The following is a 20582-nucleotide window of genomic DNA, read 5'->3' as shown; positions in this document are numbered from 1 at the left end:
AATATCCCTGCAACTTCAAAATTTTGTTTTTTGATCATCCTCTGTGTAAGGAAATGCCTCCTTGGCATGGTTGCCCCCTGACTTTTTGCCTTTGCTGATGCTATGTTTACAATTGAAAGTGTGCTGAGGCCTGCTAACCAGGCCCCAGCACCAGTGTTCTTTCCCTAACCTGTACTTTTGTATCCACAATTGGCAGACCCTGGCATCCAGATAAGTCCCTTGTAACTGGTACTTCTAGTACCAAGGGCCCTGATGCCAAGGAAGGTCTCTAAGGGCTGCAGCATGTCTTATGCCACCCTGGAGACCTCTCACTCAGCACAGACACTCTGCTTGCCAGCTTGTGTGTACTAGTGAGGACAAAACGAGTAAGTCGACATGGCACTCCCCTCAGGGTGCCATGCCAGCCTCTCACTGCCTATGCAGTATAGGTAAGACACCCCTCTAGCAGGCCTTACAGCCCTAAGGCAGGGTGCACTATACCATAAGTGAGGGTACCAGTGCATGAGCATGGTACCCCTACAGTGTCTAAACAAAACCTTAGACATTGTAAGTGCAGGGTAGCCATAAGAGTATATGGTCTGGGAGTTTGTCAAACACGAACTCCACAGCACCATAATGGCTACACTGAAAACTGGGAAGTTTGGTATCAAACTTCTCAGCACAATAAATGCACACTGATGCCAGTGTACATTTTATTGTAAAATACACCACAGAGGGCACCTTAGAGGTGCCCCCTGAAACTTAACCGACTGTCTGTGTAGGCTGACTAGTTCCAGCAGCCTGCCACACTAGAGACATGTTGCTGGCCCCATGGGGAGAGTGCCTTTGTCACTTTGAGGCCAGTAACAAAGCCTGCACTGGGTGGAGATGCTAACACCTCCCCCAGGCAGGAGCTGTAACACCTGGCGGTGAGCCTCAAAGGCTCACCCCTTTGTCACAGCCCAGCAGGGCACTCCAGCTTAGTGGAGTTGCCCGCCCCCTCCGGCCACGGCCCCCACTTTTGGCGGCAAGGCTGGAGGGAACAAAGAAAGCAACAAGGAGGAGTCACTGCCCAGTCAGGACAGCCCCTAAGGTGTCCTGAGCTGAGGTGACTCTAACTTTTAGAAATCCTCCATCTTGCAGATGGAGGATTCCCCCAATAGGGTTAGGATTGTGACCCCCTCCCCTTGGGAGGAGGCACAAAGAGGGTGTACCCACCCTCAGGGCTAGTAGCCATTGGCTACTAACCCCCCAGACCTAAACACGCCCTTAAATTTAGTATTTAAGGGCTACCCTGAACCCTAGAAAATTAGATTCCTGCAAACTACAAGAAGAAGGACTGCCTAGCTGAAAACCCCTGCAGAGGAAGACCAGAAGACGACAACTGCCTTGGCTCCAGAAACTCACCGGCCTGTCTCCTGCCTTCCAAAGAACTCTGCTCCAGCGACGCCTTCCAAGGGACCAGCGACCTCTGAATCCTCTGAGGACTGCCCTGCTTCGAAAAAGACAAGAAACTCCCGAGGACAGCGGACCTGCTCCAAAAAGACTGCAACTTTGTTTCGAGGAGCAGCTTTAAAGACCCTGCAATCTCCCCGCAAGAAGCGTGAGACTTGCAACACTGCACCCGGTGACCCCGACTCGGCTGGTGGAGAACCAACACCTCAGGGAGGACCCCCGGACTACTCTCCGACTGTGAGTACCAAAACCTGTTCCCCCCTGAGCCCCCACAGCGCCGCCTGCAGAGGGAATCCCGAGGCTTCCCCTGACCGCGACTCTCTGAAACCTAAGTCCCGACGCCTGGAAAAGACCCTGCACCCGCAGCCCCCAGGACCTGAAGGACCGGACTTTCACTGGAGAAGTGACCCCCAGGAGTCCCTCTCCCTTGCCCAAGTGGAGGTTTCCCCGAGGAAGCCCCCCCTTGCCTGCCTGCAGCGCTGAAGAGATCCGTTGATCTCTCATAGACTAACATTGCGAACCCGACGCTTGTTTCTACACTGCACCCGGCCGCCCCCGCGCTGCTGAGGGTGAAATTTCTGTGTGGGCTTGTGTCCCCCCCCGGTGCCCTACAAAACCCCCCTGGTCTGCCCTCCGAAGACGCGGGTACTTACCTGCAAGCAGACCGGAACCGGGGCACCCCCTTCTCTCCATTCTAGCCTATGCGTTTTGGGCACCACTTTGAACTCTGCACCTGACCGGCCCTGAGCTGCTGGTGTGGTGACTTTGGGGTTGCTCTGAACCCCCAACGGTGGGCTACCTTGGACCAAGAACTGAACCCTGTAAGTGTCTTACTTACCTGGTAAAACTAACAAAAACTTACCTCCCCCAGGAACTGTGAAAATTGCACTAAGTGTCCACTTTTAAAGTAGCTATTTGTGAATAACTTGAAAAGTATACATGCAATTGAAATGATTCAAAGTTCCTAATGTACTTATCTGCAATACCTTTCAAACAAGATATTACATGTTAAATTTGAACCTGTGGTTCTTAAAATAAACTAAGAAAATATATTTTTCTATAACAAAACCTATTGGCTGGATTTGTCTCTGAGTGTGTGTACCTCATTTATTGTCTATGTGTATGTACAACAAATGCTTAACACTACTCCTTGGATAAGCCTACTGCTCGACCACACTACCACAAAATAGAGCATTAGTATTATCTATTTTTACCACTATTTTACCTCTAAGGGGAACCCTTGGACTCTGTGCATGCTATTCCTTACTTTGAAATAGCACATACAGAGCCAACTTCCTACATTGGTGGATCAGCGGTGGGGTACAAGACTTTGCATTTGCTGGACTACTCAGCCAATACCTGATCACACGACAAATTCCAAAATTGTCATTAGAAATTGATTTTTGCAATTTGAAAAGTTTTCTAAATTCTTAAGACCTGCTAGGGCCTTGTGTTAGATCCTGTTTAGCATTTCTTTTAGAGTTTAAAAGTTTGTAAAAGTTTGAATTAGATTCTAGAACCAGTTGTAGATTCTTAAAGTATTCCAACTTTTAGAAGCAAAATGTCTAGCACAGATGTGACTGTGGTGGAAGTCGACACCACACCTTACCTCCATCTTAAGATGAGGGAGCTAAGGTCACTCTGTAAAATAAAGAAAATAACAATGGGCCCCAAACCTACCAAAATACAGCTCCAGGAGCTTTTGGCAGAGTTTGAAAAGGCCAACCCCTCTGAGGGTGGCAACTCAGAGGAAGAGGATAGTGACTTGGAGGAAAATTCCCCCCTACCAGTCCTATCTAGGGAGAACAGGGTCTCTCAAACCCTGACTCCAAAAATAATAGTCAGAGATGCTGGTTCCCTCACAGGAGAGACCAACACCTCTGAAATCACTGAGGATAACTCAAGTGAAGAGGACATCCAGTTAGCCAGGATGGCCAAAAGATTGGCTTTGGAAAGACAGATCCTAGCCATAGAGAGGGAAAGACGAGATGGGCCTAGGACCCATCAATGGTGGCAGCAACATAAATAGGGTCAGAGATTCTCCTGACATGTTGAAAATCCCTAAAGGGATTGTAACTAAATATGAAGATGGTGATGACATCACCAAATGGTTCACAGCTTTTGAGAGGGCTTGTGTAACCAGAAAAGTGAACAGATCTCACTGGGGTGCTCTCCTTTGGGAAATGTTCACAGGAAAGTGTAGGGATAGACTCCTCACACTCTCTGGACAAGATGCAGAATCTTATGACCTCATGAAGGGTACCCTGATTGAGGGCTTTGGATTCTCCACTGAGGAGTATAGGATTAGATTCAGGGGGGCTCAAAAATCCTCGAGCCAGACCTGGGTTGACTTTGTAGACTACTCAGTAAAAACACTAGATGGTTGGATTCAAGGCAGTGGTGTAAGTAATTATGATGGGCTGTACAATTTATTTGTGAAAGAACACCTGTTAAGTAATTGTTTCAGTGATAAACTGCATCAGCATCTGGTAGACCTAGGACCAATTTCTCCCCAAGAATTGGGAAAGAAGGCGGACCATTGGGTCAAGACTAGGGTGTCCAAAACTTCCACAGGGGGTGACCAAAAGAAAGGGGTCACAAAACCTCCCCAGGGGAAAGGTGGTGAGACAGCCAAAAATAAAAATAGTAGAGTCTTCTAAAGGCCCCCAAAAACCTGCACAGGAGGGTGGGTCCAGAGCCTCTTCACAAAACAATCCTGGGTACAAGGGTAAACACTTTGATCCCAAAAAGGCCTGGTGTCGAAACTGTAGTCAGTCTGGACACCAAACTGGAGACAAGGCCTGTCCCAAGAAAAGTTCCACTCCAAACTCCAATCCAGGTAACACTGGAATGGCTAGTCTCCAAGTGGGATCAACAGTGTGCCCAGAGCAAATCAGGGTCCATACTGAAGCTACTCTAGTCTCTGAGGGTGGGGTGGATTTAGCCACACTAGCTGCCTGGCCTCCTAACATGCAAAAATACAGGCAGCAGCTCTTTATTAATGGGACAAGTGTAGAGGGCCTGAGGGATACAGGTGCCAGTGTCACCATGGTGACAGAGAAACTGGTTTCCCCTGGCCAATACCTGACTGGAAAAACTTATATAGTCACCAATGCTGACAATCAAACTAAAGCACATCCCATGGCAATGGTAACTTTAGAATGGGGAGGGGTCAATGGCCTGAAACAGGTGGTGGTCTCCTCAAACATCCCAGTAGACTGTCTGCTTGGAAATGACCTGGAGTCCTTAGCATGGGCTGAGGTAGAGCTAAAAACCCATGCAGCCATGCTGGGTATCCCTGAACTGGTGTGTGTAAAAACAAGAGCACAATGCAAGGCACAGGGTGAAAAAGTAGAGCTGGAGTCTGGAAAAATGGCCCAGCCTACCAAGAGAAAAGGAAAGTCAGTTGGGAAACCAACTGCAACACAGTCAGAAAAAGGGAACCTCTCTTCTCAGGAAGAAGTTCTGCCCTCTGAGGGAACTGAGCCTTTGGAGCTTGAACCTTATCAGGTTGAGCTCTTGGGCCCAGGGGGACCCTCAAGGGAGGAGCTGTGTAAGGGACAAGAAACCTGTCCCTCTCTTGAAGGCCTTAGGCAGCAAGCTGCTGAAGAGTCCAAGGGCAAGAAAAATGGAACACATAGGGTCTATTGGGAAGATGGACTCCTGTACACTGAGGCCAGAGACCCCAAACCTGGTGCCACTAGGAGAGTGGTAGTGCCTCAGTCGTTCAGAGAGTTTATTCTGACCTTAGCCCATGATATTCCCCTTGCTGGGCATTTGGGACAAACCAAGACGTGGGAGAGGTTAGTCAACCACTTCTACTGGCCCAATATGTCCCAGAAGGTTAAGGAGTTTTGCCTCTCCTGCCCCACCTGTCAATCCAGTGGTAAGACAGGTGGGCACCCAAAGGCCCCCCTCATTCCACTTCCAGTGGTGGGGGTCCCCTTTGAAAGAGTGGGTGTGGACATAGTTGGTCCACTGGAACCTCCCACAGCCTCAGGAAATATGTACATCCTAGTAGTAGTGAATCATGCTACTAGGTATCCTGAAGCTATTCCCCTTAGGTCGACTACTGCCCCTGCAGTAGCCAAGGCCCTCATTGGTATCTTTACCAGAGTGGGTTTCCCTAAGGAGGTGGTGTCTGACAGAGGTACCAACTTCATGTCAGCATACCTAAAACACATGTGGAATGAGTGTGGAGTGACTTACAAATTCACTACACCATACCATCCACAAACTAATGGCTTAGTTGAGAGATTCAACAAGACATTAAAAGGCATGATCATGGGGCTCCCAGAAAAACTCAAAAGGAGATGGGATGTCCTCTTGCCATGTCTGCTTTTCGCTTACAGAGAGGTGCCACAGAAGGGAGTAGGATTCTCACCCTTTGAACTTCTGTTTGGTCACCCTGTAAGGGGACCACTTGCTCTTGTTAAAGAAGGCTGGGAGAGACCTCTTCATGAGCCTAAACAAGACATAGTGGACTATGTACTTGGCCTTCGCTCTAGAATGGCAGAGTACATGGAAAAGGCAACCAAAAACCTTGAGGCCAGCCAACAGCTCCAGAAGTTTTGGTATGACCAAAAGGCTGCACTGGTTGAGTTCCAACCAGGACAGAAAGTCTGGGTTCTGGAGCCTGTGGCTCCCAGGGCACTCCAGGACAAATGGAGTGGCCCTTACCCAGTGCTAGAAAGGAAGAGTCAGGTCACCTACCTGGTGGACCTGGGCACAAGCAGGAGCCCCAAGAGGGTGATCCATGTGAACCGCCTTAAGCTCTTCCATGACAGGGCTGATGTGAATCTGTTGATGGTATCAGATAAGGATCAGGAGGCAGAGAGTGAACCTCTCCCTGATCTTCTGTCATCGGACCCAAAAGATGGCTCAGTAGATGGAGTGATCTACTCAGACACCCTCTCTGGCCAACAGCAAGCTGATTGTAGGAGAGTCCTACAACAGTTTCCTGAACTCTTCTCCTTAACCCCTGGTCAGACACACCTGTGTACCCATGATGTGGACACAGGAGACCGCATGCCTGTCAAAAACAAAATCTTTAGACAGTCTGACCATGTTAAGGAAAGCATCAAGGTGGAAGTCCACAAGATGCTGGAATTGGGAGTAATTGAGCGCTCTGACAGCCCCTGGGCTAGCCCAGTGGTCTTAGTCCCCAAACCTCACACCAAAGATGGAAAGAAAGAGATGAGGTTTTGTGTGGATTACAGAGGGCTCAATTCTGTCACCAAGACAGATGCTCATCCAATTCCTAGAGCTGATGAGCTCATAGATAAATTAGGTGCTGCCAAATTCTTAAGTACCTTTGACTTGACAGCAGGGTACTGGCAAATAAAAATGGCACCTGGAGCAAAAGAGAAAACCGCATTCTCCACACCTGATGGGCATTATCAGTTTACTGTTATGCCCTTTGGTTTAAAGAATGCCCCTGCCACCTTCCAAAGGTTGGTGAATCAAGTCCTTGCTGGCTTGGAGTCCTTTAGCACAGCTTATCTTGATGATATTGCTGTCTTTAGCTCCACCTGGCAGGATCACCTGGTCCACCTGAAGAAGGTTTTGAAGGCTCTGCAATCTGCAGGCCTCTCTATCAAGGCATCCAAATGCCAGATAGGGCAGGGAACTGTGGTTTACTTGGGACACCTTGTAGGTGGAGGCCAAGTTCAGCCACTCCAACCCAAGATCCAGACTATTCTGGACTGGGTAGCTCCAAAAACCCAGACTCAAGTCAGGGCATTCCTTGGCTTGACTGGGTATTACAGGAGGTTTGTGAAGGGATATGGATCCATTGTGACAGCCCTCACTGAACTCACCTCCAAGAAAATGCCCAAGAAAGTGAACTGGACTGTGGAATGCCAACAGGCCTTTGACACCCTGAGACAAGCAATGTGCTCAGCACCAGTTCTAAAAGCTCCAGATTATTCTAAGCAGTTCATTGTGCAGACAGATGCCTCTGAACATGGGATAGGGGCAGTTTTGTCCCAAACAAATGATGATGGCCTTGACCAGCCTGTTGCTTTCATTAGCAGGAGGTTACTCCCCAGGGAGCAGCGTTGGAGTGCCATTGAGAGGGAGGCCTTTGCTGTGGTTTGGTCCCTGAAGAAGCTGAGACCATACCTCTTTGGGACTCACTTCCTAGTTCAAACTGACCACAGACCTCTCAAATGGCTGATGCAAATGAAAGGTGAAAATCCTAAACTGTTGAGGTGGTCCATCTCCCTACAGGGAATGGACTTTATAGTGGAACACAGACCTGGGACTGCCCATGCCAATGCAGATGGCCTTTCCAGGTTCTTCCACTTAGAAAATGAAGACTCTCTTGGGAAAGGTTATTCTCATCCTCTTTCGTTTGGGGGGGGGGGGGGGGTTGTGTAAGGAAATGCCTCCTTGGCATGGTTGCCCCCTGACTTTTTGCCTTTGCTGATGCTATGTTTACAATTGAAAGTGTGCTGAGGCCTGCTAACCAGGCCCCAGCACCAGTGTTCTTTCCCTAACCTGTACTTTTGTATCCACAATTGGCAGACCCTGGCATCCAGATAAGTCCCTTGTAACTGGTACTTCTAGTACCAAGGGCCCTGATGCCAAGGAAGGTCTCTAAGGGCTGCAGCATGTCTTATGCCACCCTGGAGACCTCTCACTCAGCACAGACACTCTGCTTGCCAGCTTGTGTGTACTAGTGAGGACAAAACGAGTAAGTCGACATGGCACTCCCCTCAGGGTGCCATGCCAGCCTCTCACTGCCTATGCAGTATAGGTAAGACACCCCTCTAGCAGGCCTTACAGCCCTAAGGCAGGGTGCACTATACCATAAGTGAGGGTACCAGTGCATGAGCATGGTACCCCTACAGTGTCTAAACAAAACCTTAGACATTGTAAGTGCAGGGTAGCCATAAGAGTATATGGTCTGGGAGTTTGTCAAACACGAACTCCACAGCACCATAATGGCTACACTGAAAACTGGGAAGTTTGGTATCAAACTTCTCAGCACAATAAATGCACACTGATGCCAGTGTACATTTTATTGTAAAATACACCACAGAGGGCACCTTAGAGGTGCCCCCTGAAACTTAACCGACTGTCTGTGTAGGCTGACTAGTTCCAGCAGCCTGCCACACTAGAGACATGTTGCTGGCCCCATGGGGAGAGTGCCTTTGTCACTCTGAGGCCAGTAACAAAGCCTGCACTGGGTGGAGATGCTAACACCTCCCCCAGGCAGGAGCTGTAACACCTGGCGGTGAGCCTCAAAGGCTCACCCCTTTGTCACAGCCCAGCAGGGCACTCCAGCTTAGTGGAGTTGCCCGCCCCCTCCGGCCACGGCCCCCACTTTTGGCGGCAAGGCTGGAGGGAACAAAGAAAGCAACAAGGAGGAGTCACTGCCCAGTCAGGACAGCCCCTAAGGTGTCCTGAGCTGAGGTGACTCTAACTTTTAGAAATCCTCCATCTTGCAGATGGAGGATTCCCCCAATAGGGTTAGGATTGTGACCCCCTCCCCTTGGGAGGAGGCACAAAGAGGGTGTACCCACCCTCAGGGCTAGTAGCCATTGGCTACTAACCCCCCAGACCTAAACACGCCCTTAAATTTAGTATTTAAGGGCTACCCTGAACCCTAGAAAATTAGATTCCTGCAAACTACAAGAAGAAGGACTGCCTAGCTGAAAACCCCTGCAGAGGAAGACCAGAAGACGACAACTGCCTTGGCTCCAGAAACTCACCGGCCTGTCTCCTGCCTTCCAAAGAACTCTGCTCCAGCGACGCCTTCCAAGGGACCAGCGACCTCTGAATCCTCTGAGGACTGCCCTGCTTCGACGACGACCAGAAACTCCCGAGGACAGCGGACCTGCTCCAAAAAGACTGCAACTTTGTTTCGAGGAGCAGCTTTAAAGACCCTGCAATCTCCCCGCAAGAAGCGTGAGACTTGCAACACTGCACCCGGCGACCCCGACTCGGCTGGTGGAGAACCAACACCTCAGGGAGGACCCCCGGACTACTCTCCGACTGTGAGTACCAAAACCTGTCCCCCCTGAGCCCCCACAGCGCCGCCTGCAGAGGGAATCCCGAGGCTTCCCCTGACCGCGACTCTCTGAAACCTAAGTCCCGACGCCTGGAAAAGACCCTGCACCCGCAGCCCCCAGGACCTGAAGGACCGGACTTTCACTGGAGAAGTGACCCCCAGGAGTCCCTCTCCCTTGCCCAAGTGGAGGTTTCCCCGAGGAAGCCCCCCCTTGCCTGCCTGCAGCGCTGAAGAGATCCGTTGATCTCTCATAGACTAACATTGCGAACCCGACGCTTGTTTCTACACTGCACCCGGCCGCCCCCGCGCTGCTGAGGGTGAAATTTCTGTGTGGGCTTGTGTCCCCCCCGGTGCCCTACAAAACCCCCCTGGTCTGCCCTCCGAAGACGCGGGTACTTACCTGCAAGCAGACCGGAACCGGGGCACCCCCTTCTCTCCATTCTAGCCTATGCGTTTTGGGCACCACTTTGAACTCTGCACCTGACCGGCCCTGAGCTGCTGGTGTGGTGACTTTGGGGTTGCTCTGAACCCCCAACGGTGGGCTACCTTGGACCAAGAACTGAACCCTGTAAGTGTCTTACTTACCTGGTAAAACTAACAAAAACTTACCTCCCCCAGGAACTGTGAAAATTGCACTAAGTGTCCACTTTTAAAGTAGCTATTTGTGAATAACTTGAAAAGTATACATGCAATTGAAATGATTCAAAGTTCCTAATGTACTTATCTGCAATACCTTTCAAACAAGATATTACATGTTAAATTTGAACCTGTGGTTCTTAAAATAAACTAAGAAAATATATTTTTCTATAACAAAACCTATTGGCTGGATTTGTCTCTGAGTGTGTGTACCTCATTTATTGTCTATGTGTATGTACAACAAATGCTTAACACTACTCCTTGGATAAGCCTACTGCTCGATCACACTACCACAAAATAGAGCATTAGTATTATCTATTTTTACCACTATTTTACCTCTAAGGGGAACCCTTGGACTCTGTGCATGCTATTCCTTACTTTGAAATAGCACATACAGAGCCAACTTCCTACACTCTGTCTGCTATCCTACCTGTAAAATGCATGGTTGCCAAGCAGGTTTTAATTTGTCTTGGTATTTGGAGAACGTTCATTTGTAGGGGTTTGGTTTTACAGTCTAATGGTAGGCTGCATGAACTATGTCTTTACTGAACAGCCTCGGCATTAAGCATAGTCTGGAGCTACTAGTTATTATGGTGCACGTTTTTTATGAATACTCAGTTAAACTTTGACAGTTAAAACTATTCAATGTATATCCTTAAATGTAAAGAATAACCATAAAATGGTCGTTTATAATTAATGTAAAGTAATAATGGAATTTGTAATTTTATATTTTCAGTATTATGGGTTACAGATATTGGAGAACGTGATAAAAACCAGATGGAAGATTCTTCCAAGGAACCAATGTGAAGGTAGTCTAAGCCTGGCCATTCTTTAACTTTGCGAAATATTACCTTAATATGCTGTTTGCATTATACATTTTACAAATAGTTAATTCTACAAGTGAACCAGTTAAAACATTCCCATACAGCTTTAATGGATAGCAAAATATCAAGCACATACGTGATCAGTGATTTATAGACCAGGAACACTTGCCCGTGATCGATTGCTCTAATCTTTATTGATGGGGCCATATATCCACTCATTTATAACTGAGATGTGATAATCTCATAAGAGACTGTCTATTGTGGCGTTGACCCATTTGTAGGTCGACTTACTTCTCTTGGTGTGTGCACCTATGTGTGGACCAAAGTCCTGGGTGAGGTTACCTAGTCTGCGTGCCTCCTCATAGGGGAGTTAAAGGGGTTTGGTCAATATGTCAGTCTGGCGGTTGAAACTCCATGGGAAGCCCATTGATGTCTGGAGGTTTCTGGTTGAAAGCTGCAAAATTGTATGCACTATTTTGACTGTCGTGATGGTATGGTCTAATTCTTCTGACTGAGAGGGAGGATTTGTGAGCCTAACAGTGATGCAATCAGGGAGATCTGTCAAAGTAGTAGAAGGGACCTTTGTACGATGTCTCTTAATGATGTGCCAACATCTCGGCTGTGGATTTTCGGTTCTGAAGAGTGGCACAGTTTTCGTCATCAATGGCAATGTCTTTATATTCATCTTTTTAGAAAAACCCTACTGAAATAATATCACAGTTCTATTTTGTTCATAAAGGCGGCACTGAGATGCCTGCCATAGTTTCTTTGACTCATCCCAGTTGGTCTGCATTGACGTGGGTGGCCTGCAGGGTCTGCTGCACATTAAGATTGCCTTGCCTCGCCTCTAGAGCCCATGTGGAGCCCTACATAGTGTACATTGGTGAAGCCATATTCAGTTTAATTATGCCTTGTAATTGTCCTACATTGGAGGGAATCGACCTTGTTCTCCCTGTTACTTGGTTAATGCCTTACCACCTCTGGTGGTCTGTTAATATTAGTTTTTCATATCTGCATATGAAATGGTTCTGTAGACCCTACTGTAATAACATTAAGTCATGATGACACTCTTGTCACAAAGTGGTTGATCCAGTAGACCCCTTAATGCTGTGAGGACTTTGAGAAGTGCCCTTGGTAGTTCATGTTGACCACTTAACCATTGGTATTCCCAAACATTTTCACAGGGCCATACTGCCTTCTAAATTAAGCCGCAAGTACCTAGAAAAGACATACATTTCACAAAGTTTTATGCTGTAGCTGAGTGGCTAGCCCTCTTCCACACCATGGAGTACACTTGTAATTGCTACTTTTGAGTCAAGTGTTAAAAGGAAATTTAAGAAAATGTACTCTTTTGCCTTGCAATCCCCTACACCTGTACTTATGAGTGCTTGGTAGCAGGCTCAGTTAAGTTGGGGGGGGGGTTGCAAGTGACATCCCAAAAAGGTTTGCAAATCAATGGGGTGGATGAACACAAACGCACAACCTCCCTCTCTAAATGTACTTCCATGGGAAAGTATTAGCCAGGCACTGCAGACTTGACATTTAATACTGGCTTTATCACTTAGCCAAAATAAGGTGGTCATGAACATTGCATTAAACGCCTGGGCAGATTCCACATCATTTGTTGAGTAATGCCCAAGTCTCATTGTTGGAACTACTCACACCTCAGTAGTTGTGTAATGGGCAAGATGAAAACCAAAGAACCAGGAGACATTTTTTTGATTTTATTTGTATTAATTCTGGCCTCCCTTGTGACTAATTGCATTATCTTAAGTAATAACTTTTTAAACTGATGTTTTTACCCATTCTATGTTGCCTCAATGAAACGTGGTGTAGTGAATGTTACGAGCCTTAAAACAGGGAGTCCTGGACTGGTTTGTTGGTACTTGAGGTTCTCTGATCCTCCATCCTTAAGAAGTCCTATCCTTGATAAGGTTTCTGTCTGCCATCAACGCTGTAGCCTCATTTGCCAGGAATCAGTCCAAGCAATAGCTTTTGTTGTAAAACAAGATAGATATTAAACTTCTCTTGTTTCCCATTTTCCTGCCACTTGGGGAATCACTTCGATATGGTCCAGATTTTGGAGCAAACTGCAAAACATCTGCATTAGTGGTTAACGAACCACGACTGGGTCAGCGGCAGAACCTCCCTCTCCCTTACCCAACTAGATCTGACAGTGGTGACTGATGTGTCACTCCTGGGATGGTATGGTCTTCTGGGAAGGTGGCAATCAGAGGCCTCTAGTCAATGGTGGACTGCACGTCAACCTACTGGATCGCCAGGTGATCCTCTACCAAGGAAAGGCTCCTGCAGGTGTTCAGACAACACCACTGCTGTGTGGTGTTGTATAAAGAGGGTGGGGTGGGATTGTGGCCCTTTGTCAAGAGGCCCTGTGCCTTTGGACATGCTGGAACATTGTGCAGCTGTCCCCCTGTGGTTCAGCACCTGGTGGGCGCTCTGAAGACTAGGGCGGAAGAATTCAGATACCTAGGAGATCATGAATGGCATTTCCATCTGGAGTTGGTGTAAGGTCTTTCACTAGTGGAAAGAGTCTTGGTTAGATCGGTTAGATCTAGCCTCCTGTGCGCTTTTTTTGCCCATATCTATCCTGTCCCGAGTTCTGCCCAGAGATCAGCACTGGGCTCAGGAGAATTCGGCATTCTGAGCTGCTGAGCATGACCATTGGTCCTCCTATCAGGCTCCCCCTTGGGAAGCTCTTCGTTGCACCAGTGGGGGAGGGTTCTCCATCCAAGCATATCAAGAATCTACCTTCATGTGTGCAGATTGAGCAACGACACCTGACCAGCTTTTTTATCTGCCTGAAGTCTGCAATGTCTTTCTGGCAGGCAGGCGTCCCTCCACCAAGACAGTATGTCTGCTGCTGTGACACGTTTGTGGAAATGTGTGCAGAAAAGCAAGTTGACCCTCTTCTCTCCTGTCCCGAGGCCTTCTGTTTATTATATCTTTATTTGACAATTTTGTTATTTCTATCACGTTTTCCATATTGCGTTTGTACTTTCCAGTATGTCGGGAACAGTACATTCCGTTCGCCCCTCAGAGTGGGCCTCGTCCGGCCTCAGACCTATCTCCACGCAGCACTGAAGAAAGTGCTGAACTGATGGAACAGACACTGTTCAGTTTCGGTCATTGGTGCTACTCAAAGTTCCCCCCACACAGAACACCATGAGGCCACCTGCGACTTGTGCTGATAGTTCATATCAAGGAAACCCATCGTGACCGAAGAGCGTTCAGGTTGGAGATGGTGCATAAATCCCCAGAGGACACTCAAGACTTTTTTGGGGATGAGCACGTGCAGGAGAAGCCAGAACAGGAGGAGACCACCTCCATTCAAGATTCAGACTTCAAGCAAGTGATTACGGGAGCCCCTCCTGCCCTCACTGAGACTCATTTAAAAAAAAAAAAGCCTTACCGAGGACAGTGGACCACCAATGCCACCAGAGCTTGGTCTGTCTTGGAAGGACATGTCTGCTGCCCCACCCGTCTGCTCTGCACAGCAAAGAATGAAGACTGCTGCCTTGTCTTCAGTATCGACCTCCATTTCGGTCTGAAGGCCAACCACCAAACTTACAGCACCGACTGTATCAGCTCCAAGCACCTCGGAATCCGTTTCAGCATCGAAAAAGGTCCACCAACGAAAATCAGCTCTGAAAACTCAAGGCACTGCACCTTCAGAGCAGTTGGATTCTAGCCAATCCTTCATTGCACAGTCTCCTATTCAGTTGATATTGGAGACCGTGGACGCTAAACAGTGCTAGTTTCATATTCAAGAAGGAACATGACGTATTGTGGCTACCCTCCTCTTACTTTTAAGAGGAAGCTAATTTTCCAGGAGGCCTTGGACACCTCACAGCATCCAAAAAAAAGACCTTAAAGGACAAGGTTACTGTAAGGAAATGCCTCCTTGGCATGGTTACCCCCTGACTTTTTGCCTTTGCTGATGCTATGTTTTGAATTGAAAGTGTGCTGAGGCCTGCTAACCAGGCCCCAGCACCAGTGTTCTTTCCCTAACCTGTACTTTTGTATCCACAATTGGCACACCCTGGCATCCAGATAAGTCCCTTGTAACTGGTACCTCTGGTACCAAGGGCCCTGATGCCAGGGAAGGTCTCTAAGGGCTGCAGCATGTCTTATGCCACCCTGGAGACCCCTCACTCAGCACAGACACACTGCTTGCCAGCTTGTGTGTGCTGGTGAGAACAAAACAAGTAAGTCGACATGGCACTCCCCTCAGGGTGCCATGCCAGCCTCTCACTGCCTATGCAGTATAGGTAAGACACCCCTCTAGCAGGCCTTACAGCCCTAAGGCAGGGTGCACTATACCATAGGTGAGGGCACCAGTGCATGAGCACTGTGCCCCTACAGTGTCTAAGCAAAACCTTAGACATTGTAAGTGCAGGGTAGCCATAAGAGTATATGGTCTGGGAGTCTGTCAAACACGAACTCCACAGCACCATAATGGCTACACTGAAAACTGGGAAGTTTGGTATCCAACTTCTCAGCACAATAAATGCACACTGATGCCAGTGTACATTTTATTGTAAAATACACCACAGAGGGCACCTTAGAGGTGCCCCCTGAAAACTTAACCGACTATCTGTGTAGGCTGACTGGTTCCAGCAGCCTGCCACACTAGAGACATGTTGCTGGCCCCATGGGGAGAGTGCCTTTGTCACTCTGAGGCCAGTAACAAAGCCTGCACTGGGTGGAGATGCTAACACCTCCCCCAGGCAGGAGCTGTAACACCTGGCGGTGAGCCTCAAAGGCTCACCCCTTTGTCACAGTACAGCAGGACACTCCAGCTAGTGGAGTTGCCCGCCCCTCCGGCCACGGCCCCCACTTTTGGCGGCAACGCTGGAGGAAACAAAGAAAACAACAAGGAGGAGTCACTGGCCAGTCAGGACAGCCCCTAAGGTGTCCTGAGCTGAAGTCACTCTAACTTTTAGAAATCCTCCATCTTGCAGATGGAGGATTCCCCCAATAGGATTAGGGATGTGACCCCCTCCCCTTGGGAGGAGGCACAAAGAGGGTGTACTCACCCTCAGGGCTAGTAGCCTTTGGCTACTACCCCCCCAGACCTAAACACGCCCTTAAATTTAGTATTTAAGGGCTTCCCGGAACCTAGGAAAACAGATTCCTGCAACTTACCTGAAGAAGAAGGACTGCTGAGGTGAAAAACCCCTGCATAGGAAGAACAGAAGACACCAACTGCCTTGGCCCCAGACTTACCGGCCTGTCTCCTGCCTTCCAAAGAAACCTGCTCCAGCGACGCTTTCCAAGGGACCAGCGACCTCTGAATCCTCTGAGGACTGCTCTGCTTCAAGAAAGACTAGAAACTCCCGAGGACAGCGGCCCTGCTCCAAAAGAACTGCAACTTTGTTCCAAGTAGCAGATTTAAAGACCCCTGCAACTCCCCGCAAGAAGCGTGAGACTTGCAACACTGCACCCGGTGACCCCGACTCGACTGGTGGAGAAACAACGCTTCAGGGAGGACCCTCCGGTGACTCTACGACTGTGAGTAACCAAAGTTGTCCCCCCTGAGCCCCCACAGCGACGCCTGCAGAGGGAATCACCAGGCTCCCCCTGACCGCGACTGTCTGAACTCCATTTCCCGACGGCTGGAAAAGACCCTGCACCCGCAGCCCCCCGCACCTGAAGGACCGGAACTTCTGTGCAGGAGTGACCCCCAGGAGGCCCTCTCCCTTGCCCAGGTGGTGGCTACCCGAGGAGCCCCCCCCTTGCCTGTCTGCGACGCTGAAGACATCCCTTGATCTCTCATTGAAAACCATTACAAACCTGACGCTTGTTTGCACACTGCACCCGGCCGCCCCCGCGCTGCTGAGGGTGTACTTCTTGTGCTGACTTGTGTCCCCCCCGGTGCCCTACAAAACCCCCCTGGTCTGCCCTCCGAAGACACGGGTACTTACCTGCTGACAGACTGGAACCGGGGCACCCCCTTCTCTCCATTGAAGCCTATGTGTTTTGGGCCCCTCTTTGACCTTTGCACCTGACCGGCCCTGAGCTGCTGGTGTGATAACTTTGGGGTTGCTCTGAACCCCCAACGGTGGGCTACCTTGGACCAAAAACTGAAACCTATAAGTGACTTGCTTACCTGTTAAAACTAACAATAACTTACCTCCCCCAGGAACTGTGAAAATTGCACTAAGTGTCCACTTTTAAAACAGCTTATTGTGTTTTATGTAAAAAGTATACATGCTAATGAAATGATTCAAAGTTCCTAAAGTACTTACCTGCAATACCTTTCAAATGAGAGATTACATGTAAAATTTGAACCTGTGGTTCTTAAAATAAACTAAGAAAAGATATTTTTCTATAACAAAACCTATTGGCTGGATTTGTCTCTGAGTGCGTGTTCCTCATTTATTGCCTGTGTGTATGTACAACAAATGCTTAACACTACTCCTTTGATAAGCCTACTGCTCGACCACACTACCACAAAATAGTTACCACTTCTTCAACCGAGCCTTTACTTCCTCCTCCTTCTGAACAAACACATTCACCACCACTGCTTCCTGCTTCTCATCCACCTCATTCTCTTTATTCTCTTGCCTCTCCCACTGCAGGAGACCTCACCCCTCGGGGGGGGGGTTCACCTTTTATACGGGAGTACTTAGGGCACAGACATCGACACTCTTGGGACCCTTATGATCCAGAGCCTGTCCGCTCTAAGATTTTAACACCCAAGGTGGACAAGAAATACAAGCCTGCACTTCTGACCCACTATTCATCAGGACTCACATCCCAAAAGGTTCCAAGGTGTCTACCACAGCCAAGTAAAGAGCTAATAGCCTGCTGGGGACTCTTGTCTACCAGAAAGGGAGAGCAAGAGGCTCGATGCGGCAGGCAAGAGTGGCTGCACAAGCGGCACATCATTGGTGTATTGCCAATTCACAGGTCTTCGCGCTCTAGGTATGAACGGGCTCACTGGAATAAGATGCAGGAGCTCCTCCAATTTCTCCCAGATGAGCACCGAAAATGTTGCCAGCAGATTGTTTGAGGGGTGTCCCACTCTTGACAGCCTGAGGCAGCAAGCAGCTGCACAGGAGAAGGAAGTTGTTAGAGGTTCCCACAAGGTCTGTTGGGAGGAGAGACTCCTATACACCAAGACCAGAGAGTGCCCCAGCAGTTTAGGGAGTTCCTCCTCAGTTTAGCCCATGACTCTCCCCCCATTATTCCTTGGAAAGACCAGGTAACTTATCTCTGCTCTCTGATTGCTGGGGGTCGCCTAGGTACTCACCTGTGGGGAGGGGGGGGTGGGGGGGGTCCAGAGTTCTCCCAACTCCCTTCTAACTATTTCATATCCTTGGGTGGTGGACCTAACTTTGTATTCCACTATATGGTCTGTTCCCTAGAAGGCCCTAGCTATTTCTTGGCAATGCTTGATGTTTCTATATGCTAATTCCTAATAAGTAGTGTGTGTGTAGTGTGTACTTGCCTGCAGTTGGTGGATTGCCTACAAGTAATCTAGTTCAATGCTACTGGCAAATGACATTCCCCTTGCAGGCTATTTGGGGCAGAGCAAGGCTTGAGACAGACACTTCCCTCACTTTCACTGGCCCCACATTTCTGAAGATCCAAAAGTTTTGTTGCTCCTGTGCAAGCCAGTGGCAAGACAGGTGGCACTCCAAAGGTCCCTTAATTCCAGTACCAGTGGTTGGTGTACCTTTGAGAGGGCAGGGGGTGGACATTTTTGGCCCCCAGGACCCTCCAACTGCCTCGGGGACCAGGTTTATACTGGAGGACCATGCCACCAGCTACCCCGAAGCAATTCCTCTTAGGACCACTACACCTCTGCATGGCCAAGGTCCTCCTGGGAATCTATTCCAGGGTGGGTTTTCCTACGGAGGTGGTGTCAGAGGTGCCAACTTTATGTCTGCATACCTTAAAGCCATGTGGAAGGAGTGGTGTAACAAACACATTCACCACCCTCTACCTTCCACAAAGGAATGGGTTAGTTGAGCGATTCAACAATCCCCAAAGTCATGATCAAGGGGCTCTCAGAAAAACTCAAGAGTTGATGGAATGTCCTATTGCCTTGAATCCTCTTCTCCTACAATGAGGTGCCACAAAAACGAGTGGGCTACAGCTACAGCCCCTTTGTGCTTTCGTTTGGACAGCCTGTTTGGGATCCCCTTGCCCTTGTGAGGGGAGGTGGTGTTGGGAGCAACCTTGGTGTTAGTGTGCATGGGCATAGAGTTCTTTGTTAGATTTACTCCCTGCTGTCTGGTTCGGACGTGTATTCCTCTTGCTCTGGCATTCCTTGGCTCGGTCTATTCTGAGCTCTTCTTTACATCTTTCTTTCAGCTACTGTATTGTATTTCGATTGCTTATTCTTTGATGCATTTGAATCTAATTTCTACATCCGGGGTCGGTTTAACAGCCCTTCGGGATGCCAGCACCCATCTCGGTCCTATTACTCCACGCGGTGTCGAGAAATGCAAGGCTAATGGAACCACAGAGAAAGAACCAGTGACGCCTGTCAGTCTTTCTGTTCCAAGAAGACCCTACGAGACCGAAGAGCGTGTTAGTTGGAGATGTCGTCGAAGACTCCCGATGACACCCCTGATATCTTGGGAGAAGAGCATGCGCAAGAGGAGATCTACCAAGAAGAGGTTTTTTTCATAGGTGATTTGGACTCTAATATTTAATCGGACATAGAAAGCCAGCTTCATACCTCTGCACACCCTGTGAGTACTACCCCTACCCCTCCACCCCCCAAATCTAAAGACTTTAAAGAAGCCACATAAGACGGTTGTCGGTCCATCACTGCCTTCGGGCCATGGTCAGATCCAAAAAATTATGTTCTGATGCCTCAACTTCGTGCTCAACACCGAAAATAGCCAAGACTAAAAAGTCTTCGGCATTGACCTCATTCAGCCTCGGGATCGAGTCAAACCCTCGACCAGAGTGTTTTGGCATCAACCAAAAAACCTTGTACCTCTTTTTCAGAGTCGAAGGCTTCTATTTGACAAAAGGCTCAGTTTCAGAATCGAAAATCTCCCCTTCAAAAGACTAATCTTTCCCCTCACTGAACAGTGGGGCCTATCCTTGAAATAAAGGATGCTGGTCTGTGCCAGCTTCATTTCCAAAAAGGAACAGGACGAATTATTGCTTCTTTCCGGTTTCAATTAAGAGGAAACTTACTTTCCAGGAACCTTTGGACACTGCTGCTCAGCCTAAGACTCTCCAAAGGCAAGGCTGCAGTGCAACCTAGGCCTTCTCCTCCACACTACTGTACTTCCTCTTACTCCTCCATCTCCACAATCTCCTCCACCTATTATTCACCAAAACCTCAGGGAGATGACTTAGACATTCCACCGGGCATACACCCTTGTGATTCTTATGATATAGATCCCATACTCCCAAATTACCCTGATTTATATCCTGGACTGCCTTCACCTCCTGAAGACGCAACATCCGATCAGCAAGTCATAGTGCGGGCAGCTGCTTATCATAACGTACGAGTGCATTCTGACCCAATTAAGGAAGATTTTTTATTTTTTTTATTTGGCGCACACACATGGAAAGTCAATTTCTTCTCATGCTACCTAGCATGCTTAGACATTACAGACTTTTTTTATTTTTTTTTAAAGAGCCTGTCATATCTAGAGTAATTACTCCAAAGGTTGACA

The 20582-nt window shown here is 48.5% G+C and overlaps 1 protein-coding gene across 2 annotated transcripts in view; it reads left to right on the top strand.

The window, feature by feature from the left end:
* Nucleotides 1-20582, top strand: part of XPO1 (exportin 1) — a 717353-nt gene that overhangs the window by 43330 nt on the left and 653441 nt on the right. For both annotated transcript variants that reach the window (XM_069234402.1, XM_069234401.1), the window contains exon 4: nucleotides 10824-10896. In XM_069234402.1, the coding sequence (XP_069090503.1) occupies nucleotides 10824-10896 (73 nt within the window). The remainder of the gene's footprint in view (nucleotides 1-10823; nucleotides 10897-20582) is intronic.

The sequence above is a fragment of the Pleurodeles waltl genome, chromosome 5 (genome assembly GCF_031143425.1).
Source record: "Pleurodeles waltl isolate 20211129_DDA chromosome 5, aPleWal1.hap1.20221129, whole genome shotgun sequence".
NCBI classification, from domain to species: Eukaryota; Metazoa; Chordata; class Amphibia; order Caudata; family Salamandridae; genus Pleurodeles; species Pleurodeles waltl.
Note: the sequence above shows the minus strand (reverse complement) of the source record. Positions and strands in the feature narration are given on the sequence as shown.